Consider the following 15,802-nt stretch of genomic DNA (forward strand, 5'->3'; position numbering starts at 1 on the left):
TTAGATAATACATGATTGTTTATATCTAATTAAATAATGGATTCAATGCTTACAAAAATTATATTTTCGTAATAGTATGATTATTTTTCATGAATTATTTTTCATGAATTGTATGATTATTTTGCATGAACGCATGCACACTACATGCGTTCATATAGCAATTATTTTTTAAATTAATTATTATAAGTTATTTTTTTACTCAGTTTTTTGGATTTTAATTTATTTGTTGCAGAAGTAATTTTTAAGTAATTTTCCTTTTACATAATTTAGATAAAAGGAGAGTTACTTAAAATTTAGAGATAAAATAATTATATATTTTTTCTAAAATAATTATATATGTATATTTGGCGGTTATTCTGGGACACTCTGTACATAAAGGTGTATCTGAAATAACGTTCAAAAAGTCCTCTATCATTTTGCAGTTATAATTTTCGCAATATTTTTTAGTAGTTACCTAATGAGCAAAATGTCTAAAATCGATCATGTATAAGACAACTTTAAAATATCTTTAAAAGTTTTTTGAGAAATATCATCAAAATATTTCGCAAGGAACACTGAATAATATCTTAAAATTGTCTTATATTTTGATTTTATCCATTTATTCGACAATCTTTAGAAATTAATATCTCGTTATCTATTGCCAAAATTGTAAAATGGTAGAGGACTTTTCTAATCAGTTTTTTATGAAAATAGCACTGTATGATTAGTGAGTGTTATTTCAGATACATTCTGTATATATAAAATATCATTTATTAGTTGAATATAAACAGAGAGAAATCTGAGAGTGGACATCTCGGCCTTTTTCGTGTACCAAATTTCATAGAGTAATGTCCACGTCTTTGTGGTTCTTTTCTATTCTATTACGTGGATCAGACAAAGACAAATAATCAATTTTCATTGTTTGTTCTTGTTTAATTTACGTATTAGCATGGAAAAGAACCACAAAAATGTGGATATTACCCTACGAGATTTGGTATATGGAGAAGGCCGGGATGTCCATTCTCAGGTTTATCTCTGATATAAATAAGATCTTATTTATTTCAAAGAGAAACCTGAGTAAAAATTTCGAATCGCCAATTTATCAACAACTGATGACTAGTATGAATAATTCTTCTTTGATACATATTGATACTGAAGAACATAAGTTTGTTGGTTGTCAGCAAAAGCAAAGTTATCAACAGTCAGTATCAAGCAAAATTCATTAGATATCAGACTTTCATTATCAGTATCTAATCAATGTTATTCATTGATGAAAATTTTATTTGTAGTTATAATTGATCTGTATAGTTATTTAAACTTAACGAATTCATGGATTTAAGCTGATTAAATTGCAGAAACTCATATCACGTACATACATTCTCATTTTTGTATGCCTTTACAAATGATAGTACAATAAATTGCTAAAAAAAAGTGAAATCAAAAGATATAATTTAATTTTTTAAAGAAAAGAATAAATTTTAAACTAGATCATGTAAATTTTTAAACACTTGACAAATAATTCAATGGTAAAATATAATGGAATTATGATCCATACAGCATACTTTATTTAAGAAACATCCTTAGGACATTTAAAGAGCATAGACGATCTTCTAGATATCTTCAAAGCATGCCTTGAAAATTTGTTCTGTATAGACTAATTAATTTACTAACACCTATTCGTAAGAAACATGAAGCAATTTAAATTCGTCTCAAAAATTGTTTTATATTATTTTTATATTCCTATCAGAATTTTGTGTTAATCATCTTTTTTTTAAATTACCCTCAAATTTCTGTTTTACAAAGGGATCACCCGAACACAAATATCATCTTATCTTTATTTAACATTTAATGAACATATACAAGAAAGATATATATAAAATGATACACATCACTCGGATGGGGAATTCGAACGTATCCCAGAGAGTAAATAAGATAAACTTTAATAAGTTAGGGAGACGTAATAAACAGGAAAAAATTGATAAAAATATGTAATCTGATTGGAAAATCTTAATCTTATCCGAAAGAGAGAGAGAGAGAGAGAGAGAAAGAGAGAGAAAAGAGAGAGAGAGAGAGAAAGAGAGAAGAAACTTGGATATTTTAAAAAGTTAAAATGTAAATAAGCAACTTCTTTTCATCAATATGAGTGTACAAAATTGATCAATGATAATTACAAGTTAAAAAAGTAAAATTATGTTATTAAGTTCCATAGTTCAACTGAGGCTTTGAACTCTTAAGTAAATTTTCAATTTTGAATTATTCTGCCTTGAATTCGAATACATACAAAAAAAGTGAAAAACGTTTTATGTTATATTACTGTAAAATCGTATTGTTGAACATTGAAAAATGTATCAGAATTTTTTCAGATTTTTTAAAGCCAAAAGCCCCTTCGAAGAAACACAATCAGTGATTGTGTTTCGGTAGGACTAGAAAAAACATTGGACCACGCGGAGGATTAATTTATTGAATACTATTGGATGATAAATTATTATCATTACAATTATTAAAATTACTTTTTAATTTGCAATCTGTAAAATTTTATAACTATAACTTTGTTATTAAGATAACTTGTGTTATTAAGAAAATATTTATTCTCTTCTAAAAAAGAAAGGAACACTGTTAAACATTTAAAAAAAGAAGTTTAATTTCTTCTTAAAAAGAAAAAATGCTTTGCTTTATTATCAATCGGGATATTAATTTTTTCGATATTGTTATAAATATAACTTGAATAATTGTTTATTTAAAAAGTAATACGTATATAAAAAATATTTTCAGATCAAATAAAAAAATATATATTACTTAATATAATATAAAGCGTTTATTTCTGTCACATACAATATTCAATGTTATTGACAAATGACAAAAAGTTATCAAAGATCAATTCTTGTATTATAAAGTTTTATTTAACATCTTTATTCCTTTCAAATTCCTCTTTTATTTTTCATCGGTTTAAATTGATTTAAAGTGACTTTGCAAAAGAGTTCAGACGACTCTATAAAAAATCTCCTTATTGAATCAAAAGATATGGGTTAATCGATGAAATACTCATCCTTTTTCATAGGCCCTCAAATTTTTTTGTCGACATTACTGAAATCCGAAAGCGGCGTTAAGGTGCAGAACAATACGTGACTTGCGCCTTGTAAGGATATCAGGAGCGTTTTGATGAATGACAGGAAGTCGAAGAGAACTGAAGGAAATTCTATTCAGCGATTAATTGTTACGCCATTACAGCTTGAGCCATCAAGCGGTCTCTCGCGGCTCTCAATAAGTTAAATTGAGTGTGAATAATATTCGGAGCTGCAAGTCCCTCCCCGTCGAAGATTCGCGCCTTAATGTCTCTTTCCCTCGTTTAGACTGCTGCATTCTCTAACACGCGAATATCCCAGGATCTCTGCTTTCTTCTCTGAACACGGCGATCTTTAATTGATCGTTAAAAGAGCCTTAACTCACTTCGCCAACGACTGTTTCGTGAATAAAGCCGATTCCTCTCAACTTTAGTTCCTCAATTTTATCTCGTTATTGAGAGGCATCGGTAGATTTCATGCACGAATTAATTCGACTGTAATAAATTTACGAAATTATGAATAAACATTCAATCGAATTCTCAAATATCTGTGCCATCTGTAAAACTCTTCACTAAATAATCAGAGCATTCATTGACATTCTAATTTTTTATATTATTTAAAGAATTTTAATCTTTTATACGGTAATAAATAGAAATTGACCCATCATAGTAAATTAATCAGAAGAAACTTAAGAAAATATAATACAAATTGGGAAATTTACAATCCTTCGTTAAATAATCAAAATACTCGATGATTTTCTCATTTTTTATATCATTTAGAGAATTGTAAAATTTACAATGATAAGAATACAGGATTTTTTGCATGTTAAATATTACAACCGCAGCTATTATCTTTTCTGGATTAAGGTGCAATGTCCAGCATTCACAAAAATTACGACGCTATGCCGTGGATTTTTAATGCACCGGCATACCGAGAATTCCGTATTCACTTCAAGCACGCTCACTTTAATTAATTGTTGAAGCAGGATTTTAATTTACTCGCGTGTTAAATATTTCGAAAATGAAATAACTCCTCGACTCGATCTTAGGTAAAATGTAGGGACAAGTTATTCAAATTATTCTCACTCCCGTAAGATTGTTACGATTTAATAAAGATACGTTTGTCGCGAGAATTGAATGGATTTTCTTCATAATGTAAAATAAGTGATACACCGTTATTTATAAGATTCACTCGCTGTCGTAATTAGCATCGCTTAATGAAGGCTGCACGATGATGTTATTTTAATCGCGAGAGTGAAGTAGACAGGTGATAACAGTCCGTCCTTTCGATGGGAGTAATTAAGAAAATTGCATCAATTTCTCAGCATTTCAAACGCGCAACTGTCTTTACAGACGACGTTCTGTGTGCCTCGATGATATTTATTCGTCAAAAGCGAATCGCTATTTCCCTCCATTTTCCATTAGACTCGCTAATTAAATGATTGTTATCCTTCGTTTTTATGCATCGGAAAATACAGTTATTTACTAATTTCATTGCTTACTAAGGAAGAAATTATGTCACGACATCTTCGCAACAAATGTCTCGGTTTATTTATTAATTAGTATAATGTAACCATTTTCATAACGCACTATTCCGTGAGTGTTACTTGAGGCTTAAAAAAGAAATCAAAGAAAGAGATAAAAACGAATAAGCAATATGAAATATATCAGAATGAGTGTAGCGCAATTCGTAAGATGTCCGACAATCCCTTACAACGACGTTAATCTACAGTATAGAATTCGTCTTGGATTCTGGAAACACCAAGCTTCCCACATTAATTAATTAATTCGCGTTCTAATCGAACTTCGTTGTTTAGTGAACCGCGACTTCCAACATCGTTCACGATTTCAGTGATCACGTTTTATCGTATATAGGTATCTCCCTTTCTCTGTCTGCTTACGTAGAAGTAAGGTAGAAACGGATTACCCACGCGTTAAAATATTTATTAGAATATTTATAGCGACCGTTCGAGCAACTACTTTCAGTAATCAATACTTTTTTCTGAACAATTTGCAAGTACATTGATTGGAAATTCGACGAAATCAAGTAATTTAAAAGAAAATAGTCAAAATGCGACAGTCACTGTAAAATCAACAATCTATAAAATCAACAATATAAATTTGAGCAACGAATTTGTAGAATCATATCACATATTTTTATTAATCAATAATCTTAACGTTAAAATAAATAATTCTAATATAATGTTATTTTATTAAAATTATAGCGCTATAATTTCCACCCGATCAATTTAAATGTCGGAATTGTTTATTACGTTACTTATTACACACTGTTGTATTTTTCCGGCCGTAAGATTTCTATCCTTTCATCCGAAAAGTCGTCTTTTGCCTCGCGACGGATATTATTCTTATATCCTCACGGTTTCAATGTTACTTCGGGGGCCATCTCCCTCGTGAGATATGCATGCTATATGCAAACCTATGTATTATTTCAGTATTCCATACTGCGCAATATTGTGTCAAAAACGAGTGAATCTTTAATACGCCGTGTCATAAATCTCGCATTCCGTTTCGCCTACATCTCACATCCCGTGGCCGTTTACACGCCATACGTTATTTACGTCTATACAGCGCAGTGCTCTCTGCCCTTTCAATATTCCCTTAACAATGTTTCCTCTATAAATTCCATAACTTTATCGGCTTTTCGGCTGTTGCTTATTGTCGAATCCAAAAGGAATCTTTTTATAATATTAGAAGCATGTTTTAATATTAGATGAAATCGTGATTTGTTAAATTAACGCTAATATAATATCGCAGACAAAAAATTGTTTGGTTTACTTTATTAATAAAATATTTTTTCTAAATAAGATAATATTTTTCATATTTACTATATTTAAAATGATAGTATAGGTAATACGATTTTAAAAGAATGTCAATTTAATTTAAAAGAATGTCAATTTTTATTTTGAAAAGCAAAAAAGTTTCGTTGTAAATTCACTGTAAATTCTTCAACTAGTAGACATTTTTGTTAGAGGAATTAATTACTACGATTTAAAACTTTCGAACTAAAACTCTAAAATAAACAACTATATAATTATTGCTTCATTAAATAGACGAGTGACATGGCATTATATAATTTACTTCTTGATTGACATTTTTTAAATAAAGTTCTGCGACTCGAATTCATTAATTTCTAAACTGTTTTCTATTTAGAAAAAAAGAACGAAATTATAAAATTTTCACAACATTCTAAAATATAAAAAATGTGTTTAGCTACACGACTTGCACATTCTTCCCTGTCAAATCACTCTAGCCGCGGAATCTCATGTATTATTTTCATGTAATTTTTTCCGTTTTCACGTTGTCTCTTTTTTTCACAAACGTAAATGCATACACAAGTATCATTCTAGTCTGCACGGCTCATAAGTATCGCATCGAGAATGACTAAATCCATTGGGGATTTGTTTTTCGCCGAGTCTCGCATGTAAAGGATATGGATGCTTGAAAGCAGTATATACCACGGCAGAGGTATCCTCACACTAGTCCCATCCATCTGATCGAGATCCTGCAATCCTTTGATCCCATTCGGATTCGAAGTTCGTGGCCTAAGAGAGTGCTCGTGAGACAAGTTGGAGGAAATATTGGATATCTGTCATCGGGATTTTCATCATTTCATCAATGCAACAAACAATGTCACACATATGAAAATGTTTCATTTATGTATCGATAAATATTTCTAAAATTATATTAGGAATTAAACTATAAAATTTTATACACTACAATGAGACTTACAATAGACATTCCAAAACTTAAATTATTTATTTTATTATTTTATTATTTTATTACTTGTGTATAAAATTTCACATTACGGTCTTAATAAAATCATTTTTTATTATTATTAAATTATTTATTATTAACATATATCATAATAATGTGATAATTACAGATTATTATTAAAAAGTATTATTAAAAAACTCTCTTTAATAATCTATGTTTAACTTGAATGAAATAAAATATATTCGTACAGTCGAGAAATTTAGCTTCTAAAATCAGGAATACATGCGAAGCTCATTTGTTTATGTTAGAACAGAATATATTCATTGTATTCATAAAATTGTTAATTAATGTTTATTTTATATAAATAAGACTTTTTTAATAAAAATTTCCTTGTACTTTTTGCTCTCACTGTATTTCATTTACGAACAGTGGAAGCTCACATTGGCACATTACTTGTATTAAATCTATATTTGCGTGACAAAATGTAACTAATATATGCATTATTTTTTATTTTTTACATTCTTTGCTTGCCACTTGGTAACGCCGTTGACTTGCAGTCAATGCTTCGTAGAACTTCCGAGAAGTAAATATTAAAAATACGGCGACATTCATTTCTATTCTCGCGGATGCATATACTCGTAGAATCTTGTCGAAACTTTCGTCGCAATCTCGAGGAGCGAGTACCGCGGCCCGACAGCTACCACCTGCTACACCCACAATATTATTCTCGTAAAATTTTTATCAGAAGCATGTTGAACATCATGGCCCGCCACCACTTGAACGCGTATTGCACTTAAAATGTCTGAGACGTAATCGCAACATCTAAAATCCACGATATTAATCCTTTAAGATCGTGGATCTTGCGCGCACGCGTTAATATTTTGATATTAATGTACAATAATCTCTCTAAGAATTTCTCAGAGTTGTGCATAGTCTTCATCCGCCTTGTAATACAAGAACGGGAACTTTATATCTTGAAAATAACGCGACATTAGATTTTGAATTCTTGAAAGTATTCGAAATTTTCGCCTAAAGTTAACAACAAAAATTCTAGGCATCCTTTTATTTACATTATAAATAAAAAAATCTTGAATCATTTTAGTAGATAAAAATTCTTACATCAATAATTTAATTCTGCTGCTTTTTTATATAGGAAAACAAGATTATTGTCTCATTAAAATTATTATATTTTATAACAGATTATTGCGACGGTTATATAAATAATATTTCCAAAGATTATGATATATATATAAAATTGCATTTGATTGCAAGCAAATTAGTGGTAAATGCCACATTTTTTTAATCGCGGGATTTGTTTCATCGCGTGCGCGCCACTTGGAAAATGTCGAATTCATATGATACAGAAATATACGAAACGGGACTCATGAGAATTCCTCCGAAATATGTAAAATAGAATTTTCTAGCGCGACGGGTCGGAGAGATGGGAATATTTCTGCACGTACACAAGAGTTCAAATTATCCTAAAATTACACCGGCACTGCGTCCCCGTATATTTTGCATCGCGCTTCCTCTCACACGTCGCGTTGATTACATTTTATGCAGGTCTCTCACGATCATAATGCACGTTGCATTACGGTAACATTTAGTGTATCTCCAAAGATCGCGCGGTAATTATAATTGCAACTGCATTTTAAAACCTCTTTCATGAGACTCGCTTTATTAGACCTATTAGAGATTGCATGTTACCAAATGGTACATTTTATTGTAGCACATAAAGCGAACGTAACGCGCTGTCTGGCAAATAAAACTAGGACAAAAAATTTTAATAATTCTTTGTCACAGACTTTGTAACATATTATTAACGCAGACTGGTAAATCATCTGACAAATGTTAAAATAGTTTCCGTCAGTTAATAAAATAGCTAAAACATGTGGTATAAAAAAGGATAAAGTAAATATTTTTCACTTTCTTCATTTTTTGTGACATAAAATTAATATTGTAAATCAAAGGAAAAATCATACATACTCTTTAAACTTTAACAGAACGGAGTTCTTACTCTAAAGAGTAATTAAATCGATCCAGTTTTTTTAAAAAAGAGTGATTCAGTTTTCAATCTTTAAGAATAAGATTTTTCTTTTTAAGAAAGAGTAAGATTCACTTTAAAAGTTTTAAAAAAAATGTATATATATATATACATATAAACATGTAAAAAAATATACAGTATTTCATTTTTATTATATATGTATATATATATATATATATATATATATATAAAATATTCCAAATTCATTATGGCGTTTTACTAGTGACGTAATCAAATTGACGATTAATTCAATTATTATTTCAGCTTTATTTTTGCGTTTCAAGTCTAACAATAAGCGGCTCACAGTTTCTATATAGCAAAAAGATATGTTTAGTATTTACATAAATAAAAATATTATTACGCATCAAGATCTAACCTCAATAGTATTGGTCCTTCACGTAATTGTTTGATTTATTCATATAGGTCAGATTAACTTATTATCGTTTCATTCTTTAATTATTTTACTGTCTAATGTAAAATAATTCTAACAGGCAAAAGGTTTTACGACGTTATTATTCGTTGGAAGGTCGGATATGCTAAAAAAGGGTCTCATGTTGTTATTTAGTTATATCGTCGTCATTGTGCTAATTTTTTACGACATTAGTTAGTGCCGAAGCATGTTAGCATGTCCATAAAATAATATTAATGACCCTTCATAAGGACCGTGATAATGAATCATAGAGACGAAGGTGGTTCGTTGACGTCGTACAAGAAGGATGGAGGTGGCTAAGATTTTGAGAATAATTTACACTGTTTTTTGTACACTATTCACAATCATATCAATGTATTGGGTTGGAGCAAAAGTTCGTAGTACTACATCATGTCTATATATTTTAAAAAAATTTTGGTGATTATACTATTTGATAGAATAAAATTTCAGCTTTAAGAATATTTTTTAAATTGCAGTACAATGATTTTTAACGGAATTATGAGCAATCAAAGCCAAAATGCTCCAAAATTTTGAGAACATTTTTTAAAAACAATTTTAAGAACAATTTTAAGGAAAAATTTTAAGCTTTTATGTTAAAAAATTTTCGTAAACTTTTTTGGCCCCGTGACAGGTCTATAGTGAGAAGAAAATTTTCTATTTTGCTTATAGTTTTCTGTATGCAAAAATTATTAAACTCACAGAACTTACAAGATAATAATGATCTTTCAAAAGTAAAGATTTTAAGCTTTAAAATCCTTTTTTAAATTTAAATTTTATTATTATTCATTTTTAATGAATAAAATTTAAATTTACAGCTGCTTGAATTTAGAAGTTTGTAGTGCTACGAATTTTTGTTCCGATCCAATAATTTATCTATTTGTCTGAAGTCAAATGACTGATTTAACAGACATAATTAAGCAAGAGTAACATCTACCTGCAGGTAAAAGAGTGAATGTCTCATGCAGCCAATGTGTTTTTGACATAAAAATGCAAAAACGTTGTCTTCTAAGTACGTTGTCCTTTCACGGTTTGTCACGAGGAACGACATTAAAGCTTCTATTAGTGTTCTCATAATTCCTCACAAATATTTTCGAATCAACGATTTTCAGTCCCTATCTCCGGACAGATATGTGCTTATTCCTCCTTTGAATCCATCTGTCGTCCGCAGTTTCCCCCATTTTTAATTGAATTTTTTCTCTCACGGGGGAAGTAATTTATCCTTTTTATCTCTGAGTAGAATCGCGGATTCCAATTGAAAGAAAGTTGAACTAGTGTCTTTCCCAGATGACTGGCCGGTCACCAGGGGTGCTCCGAAATATGATAAGATTAATATCTCAAAATCATTATCGGGTTCGCCGCATAATATCATGCGAAAGGAATGAGCATTAATATATTTATGAAAAATATGCGTCTAAAGAAAACTTGCTTGATCATTTCTTGTAATCTATAATACCACATTTATATTAAATTAAATATTAAAATTAATATGTAATATCTGATGTAAATGTAATTAAACCTGTGAAAAATAAATTAATCCGATATTTTTTGTTACTTTCAGGAACAAAAATAGTCTCTTGAATTTCTTTAATTTTGTTTTAGTAAAAAGAAAGATCAAATAAATTCAATAAAAAAATGATAATTCCCTTAAACAAAGATATTTTACTTTGAGTACTCATAAAAATTTCAATTTCACTCGTAAATAACATTTTGAAGTGCAATATTCTATTATCCATTTATTCTACATATATATTATTCATTATTTTTAAAATATGATATGTAACATGAAAATATATTGATCTAAAGGCAATTTTTCTGCGGATATAAAGGATAAATTATTATTTTACCTCAATCTCTTCAATATTTTACATGTTATTATGGATTCAAAATTATAATCTTGCTAAATGCATTGATTACTTACTTTAGAAATAATTATCTTAACAAATGAAACAGTTTCATAGATGAAGTGTGGATGATTTTTTTGAAATTCTGGATGAGCACGAGTTTGCCGCAGTTCAGCTACTGAAAACGAAAAGGGAACCGCGAATGGACTCGCGCACCGGATGAAAAATGAGCCGCGGAACAATACGAAATCGGCGAAATGAATTAAACGCGCGCGGGGGAGTCTTTTTTCCCGGACAATGGCCATTTCCATGACGTTTGCGTGGAATTAGGGTGAAAGGAAGGTAAAAAGTAGTCATGGTGATGGTTATCCACTAATAAACCATGCGTTGTGTCATTATGAATTAAATGATTGAAAAATTTTGTTTAATTATTTTGAAAAAAATCTCATTTGGAATTAAACTATACGTAGTATGTGTAAAAAATTAGATGTATAAGAGGAAGGATAAAATATTTTAAATATATTTACATAATTATTATAACTTATTCATTGTGCCTAATTATCTAATTAATTTGTTTACTCGGAATACGTATGCTTAAATCTTTCGAGATACGATATACTTGACTTAAGCCATTTAAGTCCTAAGCTCGTTCTATGCAAGTATGACACGCAGAGAATGAAAATCCATCTCTGCGCGCGAGTTGCGGTGTGTATCGAGAAGATTGAGGGAGTTGAGAAGGTACAATGAAGACCGTGTGAGAAGACAAAGTGGAAAAAGCTAGCGAGGAAATAATAATGGAGAAGGGGCGCGGAGACGAGACGCAATAAAGCGGTAAAACAAAAAGGGGAAAAAGGTACTCTCCAAAGAGAGGAGCAGGAAATAAAAACGAAAGAATGAGATTGACATAGAAGAGAGGGACAGGGAAGGAATGAATGCGGTTGTAGAGAGAATAAGGGTGGTAACGCCGGCGAGACGAGGGGCCGGAATGAAACTCGACGGAATAAGAGAAAGAGCGATGTATATAACAAAGCAAAGACGGGAGCGGGTAGAAATTAAGAAATATCATATTCACAAGAGGATGGCGAGAAGCGATAAGGGGATAAAACGAGAAAAATGAGTAGCGTGAATAAACGTGTGCCGGTGCATATGAACGCAGGTGTCTCTACAAAGGATAACAAAAGAGCCGGGACGTAATGAGAGAGAAAGCAACGTGACGAAGGCACGCTATGAGAGACCATAAGAGCAACAACGGCGGGAAAGTAGAAAGGAAATCGGTAAAATTACGCGCATAGAGATCGAGAGGAAGATGATAAGGCTGGAAGCGAAGTTTGTGAAAGAGGCGCGGAGGAAGACGAAAGCACATAGAAAAGTTTAGTTCTAGGTGCAAAAAAGGGACAATGTTTAAGCGATAAAGAAAAGCTATACAGTATACAAGAAAAGATCAGTGATCTTTATCTTTAAAGATAATGATATTGGAAGTGTCTTTTAATCGCATAACTGATGATACTTTATATAACCCATGTGAATTTATCTTATTTACATTATTATATATTCGTCTAAATGCAAATACACTTGCATGAACGGTAATTAAATACGTAATAGTAACAGCATATTGCGCTATATTATACAGAACTGAAAGGATTAATTAGTATACACCTTAGGTACATCCCGTTAGCTATGGTTAACTAGCCATGGATGCCATGTGTAATACTCGTTTTAGTCATAATAAAGAGAAAGAAAGGTTAATTTAATTAAGGCTAATTACGTCGACTAATTTTTAATTGAAATTGTTTATATGTTAGATAGTCCGCAAAAGTAATTTAATGTTATAAGTAACAAAAGAAAAATATTATATACCGATAATCTAAAGTACGTACAAAGCAATCTATAGCATATATTTAGGCGTTAAAATTAAATTTTAATTAATCAATTTTTATATGACTATTTAAGTATATTAATAAAAAAATTGATACGATTTAGTTTTTTTATCACAGTCGCTTTTATTCCAAAGGATATAGAAGTCGCGTGCTTTTTTTGTAAAAACGTAGGCATAACATTCGTAACAGTCCTCATCCCTGGTTTGAAAATAGCAATAGTATGTTACAATAGAATAATCATATATAATAAGGACAGAGATCATGCATTACGCGAACATGCTTGTGATGTACCTGATAGAGACGTTTCGTGTGATAGAGGGGAGCAACTGAGTTCCGAGGAGTTCTTGTAAAGATATTAGGTGGTAAGATTCGGGCAAGCACGGAAACCCCATCAACTCGGTGCTCGTAAATTTTCTCGGGGAGTTACGGAAATTCCACTCGGTAGGCCTACACAAGAATATACTGTAGCCTGAGTTGTGCCTTCAATCCGCGGTGAGACTTTCTTCTCTAGACTGCTCGATCCCTCTCTTACGTGTCTTCGTAGTCTTGTTTTCTTGCAAATAGAAGTAAACGCAAATGACACCCTCTCCTGAAATAAAGATGTCAGTGATTTTAATCCTCATTCATACATTACTCAATTTTCATTCCTCTTTCTGAAAATTCAGTGTAGTATAATTTTGAAATAATAAGCAAACTTTCTTATTGAATGGTAGAGCATATATACTTCTAAAAACAAATAATTAGACAGATAAAAATAAAGTAAAAATTTCAATAACATAAATTATTTTTAAAGTGATATATAAAATAAAGTTGCGTAAAAAAGTAAAAAATTAATGTGACCGTAAGTATAATAAGTAATTGTAAAGAATTAATAAATTGCTTCAAGAAAATTTTTAATTTCAATTGTTGTTTTCACAATTTGTTCATGTATTATGAATAAACAACAGTAATTATTATGTATTATAACAGAATATAAATATAAATTTGTATACATTATATATATATATATATATATATATATATATATATATATATATATATATATAATTGTATACAAACTTGAATAAAATTTTATCGTTTTATGTTATCTTTATGTTGAATTTTTCCGATGAATCCTGCATTAAAAAAGCATAAACGAAATATCCAGTGCGATATGGCTGCTCGATATTCGCAGACGTATACTTTCTTCGGTTCTGAGTACGTAAAAATTATACTTCCGCAAAGTTTCGTGTTAACGTGCCGCTCAGATCGGAACTTTTCTTACGGCCGGCGGCTATGTTCAATAAGTCTTCTCTTTTCGGCTGGTAATTTTTCTCTAGTATACAGAGTGCTCTAAGTTTGCCGCACCTCTTTTCATAATTATGAATTGATTAACTAACTCAAAAAAAAAAGCATTTTTCTATTGAAAATTTTATTGAGTTACATTTTCTTAGTTATATTATAGTAACTGTACCGATAAATCAATAATTAAAATTCTGCTAAAGTAAATAAAATTAATTAAAGAACAAAAATTTACTTCGTTGAAATGTTATTTACTTTAAATTTTTTGCTATTCAAAAAAAAAGTGTTACACTCTCAAGAAAAAGTTAATATCAAACTGATCAAAGAATTTGTAGATGAAAAGAAATGCAGTGAGAACTGGGTCGCACTGTATAAATACATAGGCATGTGCATACACTTGAACATACGTATGCACATTCTCAACGATCTTTAAGAATTTCCCGTGGAAAAAGTTAGAGAGTCGTCATAGATAGACACAAAAAGATTGTCGCGAAACCACTCTTGCATTTTTTCGCGTGAAAATATTGGCTAGGCAAGCGTTGAAATATTCACACTGAATATACATATGGACATTATATTCTTCATTCGCACTTTTATTCTAGTCGATAAATTATGATGTCATTGTTCAGCATACAGTCCTCTTAAGAAATCGTTATTCATTGCTTTACTATTCCTGTTTATCGAAAAATTATAAATATAATGTACAGAATTTATTAAAGTAATACATTAACTAATGTAAGTTAAACAAATTAAGTTAATTGACTTCATTAATTAAATCTAATTTTGATTATACATATAATAAAACATGAGAATACTAAAATATGAGAAAACTAAAGTAATATAAATTGCAATGTTTGATGAAATTAATTTAAATGTTACTGTTAACAACATATATTTACTAATATTTTAACAATTTTATTATTTTATGTACCTTTATATTGCATAATTTGTAGAGTAAGATACGCAATACAACTCTTTAAAGTATAGTACACGAAACTGTAATGATTGTATGGGTAATTATGTTTTGTCAATATTGTCAGTCACTGGCTTTGAATGTTGCCAATTTGTTCATATATCATTATCAATACCATGTTCTAATATTACGATTGGCTAGGCACAGTCAAACCTATTTATTTGTGATATTAGACACCCATATCCTATCAATATTGATGCATTTCTGAATAAACATTATGAGCAATGCAACCTTTCTACTGTTGTTCGATGTCAAATTGCATCGACGGAAATGGAATCATTTTCAATATAGTTGTGCCTACAATAATATAGTATACGATACATTACAGTACTGTTATACACATGTAATTCAAACTTAATATATTAGACGCTTTTATTATAATAAACGTTTAATGTATTAAATTATAAGTAGAAATTAAACCCTAATAAAAGAATAAATCAAACAAGAAAAGAATCCTATTTTCGATCAAAGCGAACTTTGGTGCTTAATAATATTCGTATGCAAATTTACAAAAACTTTTTTTTTTATAAACCGATTTGATTTGTCGGACTTGAAACGCAATTAAAGTTGAAAATAACATC

The 15,802-nt window shown here is 30.1% G+C and overlaps 2 protein-coding genes across 33 annotated transcripts in view; one reads left to right on the top strand and one right to left on the bottom strand.

Annotated features, from left to right (window-relative positions):
• The window catches only part of LOC105146636 (uncharacterized), a 512,872-nt gene that overhangs the window by 100,042 nt on the left and 397,028 nt on the right, over window positions 1-15,802 (bottom strand). For 20 of the 29 annotated variants that reach the window (XM_087412801.1, XM_087412800.1, XM_087412795.1 and 17 more), the window contains one exon: window positions 13,259-13,556. The exons of 8 other annotated variants lie outside the window; for them this stretch is intronic. In XM_087412801.1, the coding sequence (XP_087268927.1) occupies window positions 13,359-13,556 (198 nt within the window). In that variant the 3' untranslated portion in view covers window positions 13,259-13,358. Of the gene's footprint in view, window positions 1-12,315; window positions 13,166-13,258; window positions 13,557-15,802 lie in introns of those variants that run through there. One more of the 29 variants, XM_087412794.1, reaches the window with a different exon arrangement.
• The window catches only part of LOC105146634 (Dpr-interacting protein alpha), a 147,258-nt gene that overhangs the window by 3,023 nt on the left and 128,433 nt on the right, over window positions 1-15,802 (top strand). The gene's annotated exons all lie outside the window — the stretch shown is intronic.

This window comes from Acromyrmex echinatior, chromosome 13 (genome assembly GCF_024713525.1).
Source record: "Acromyrmex echinatior isolate Ae372 chromosome 13, ASM2471352v2, whole genome shotgun sequence".
Classification (NCBI taxonomy): domain Eukaryota; kingdom Metazoa; phylum Arthropoda; class Insecta; order Hymenoptera; family Formicidae; genus Acromyrmex; species Acromyrmex echinatior.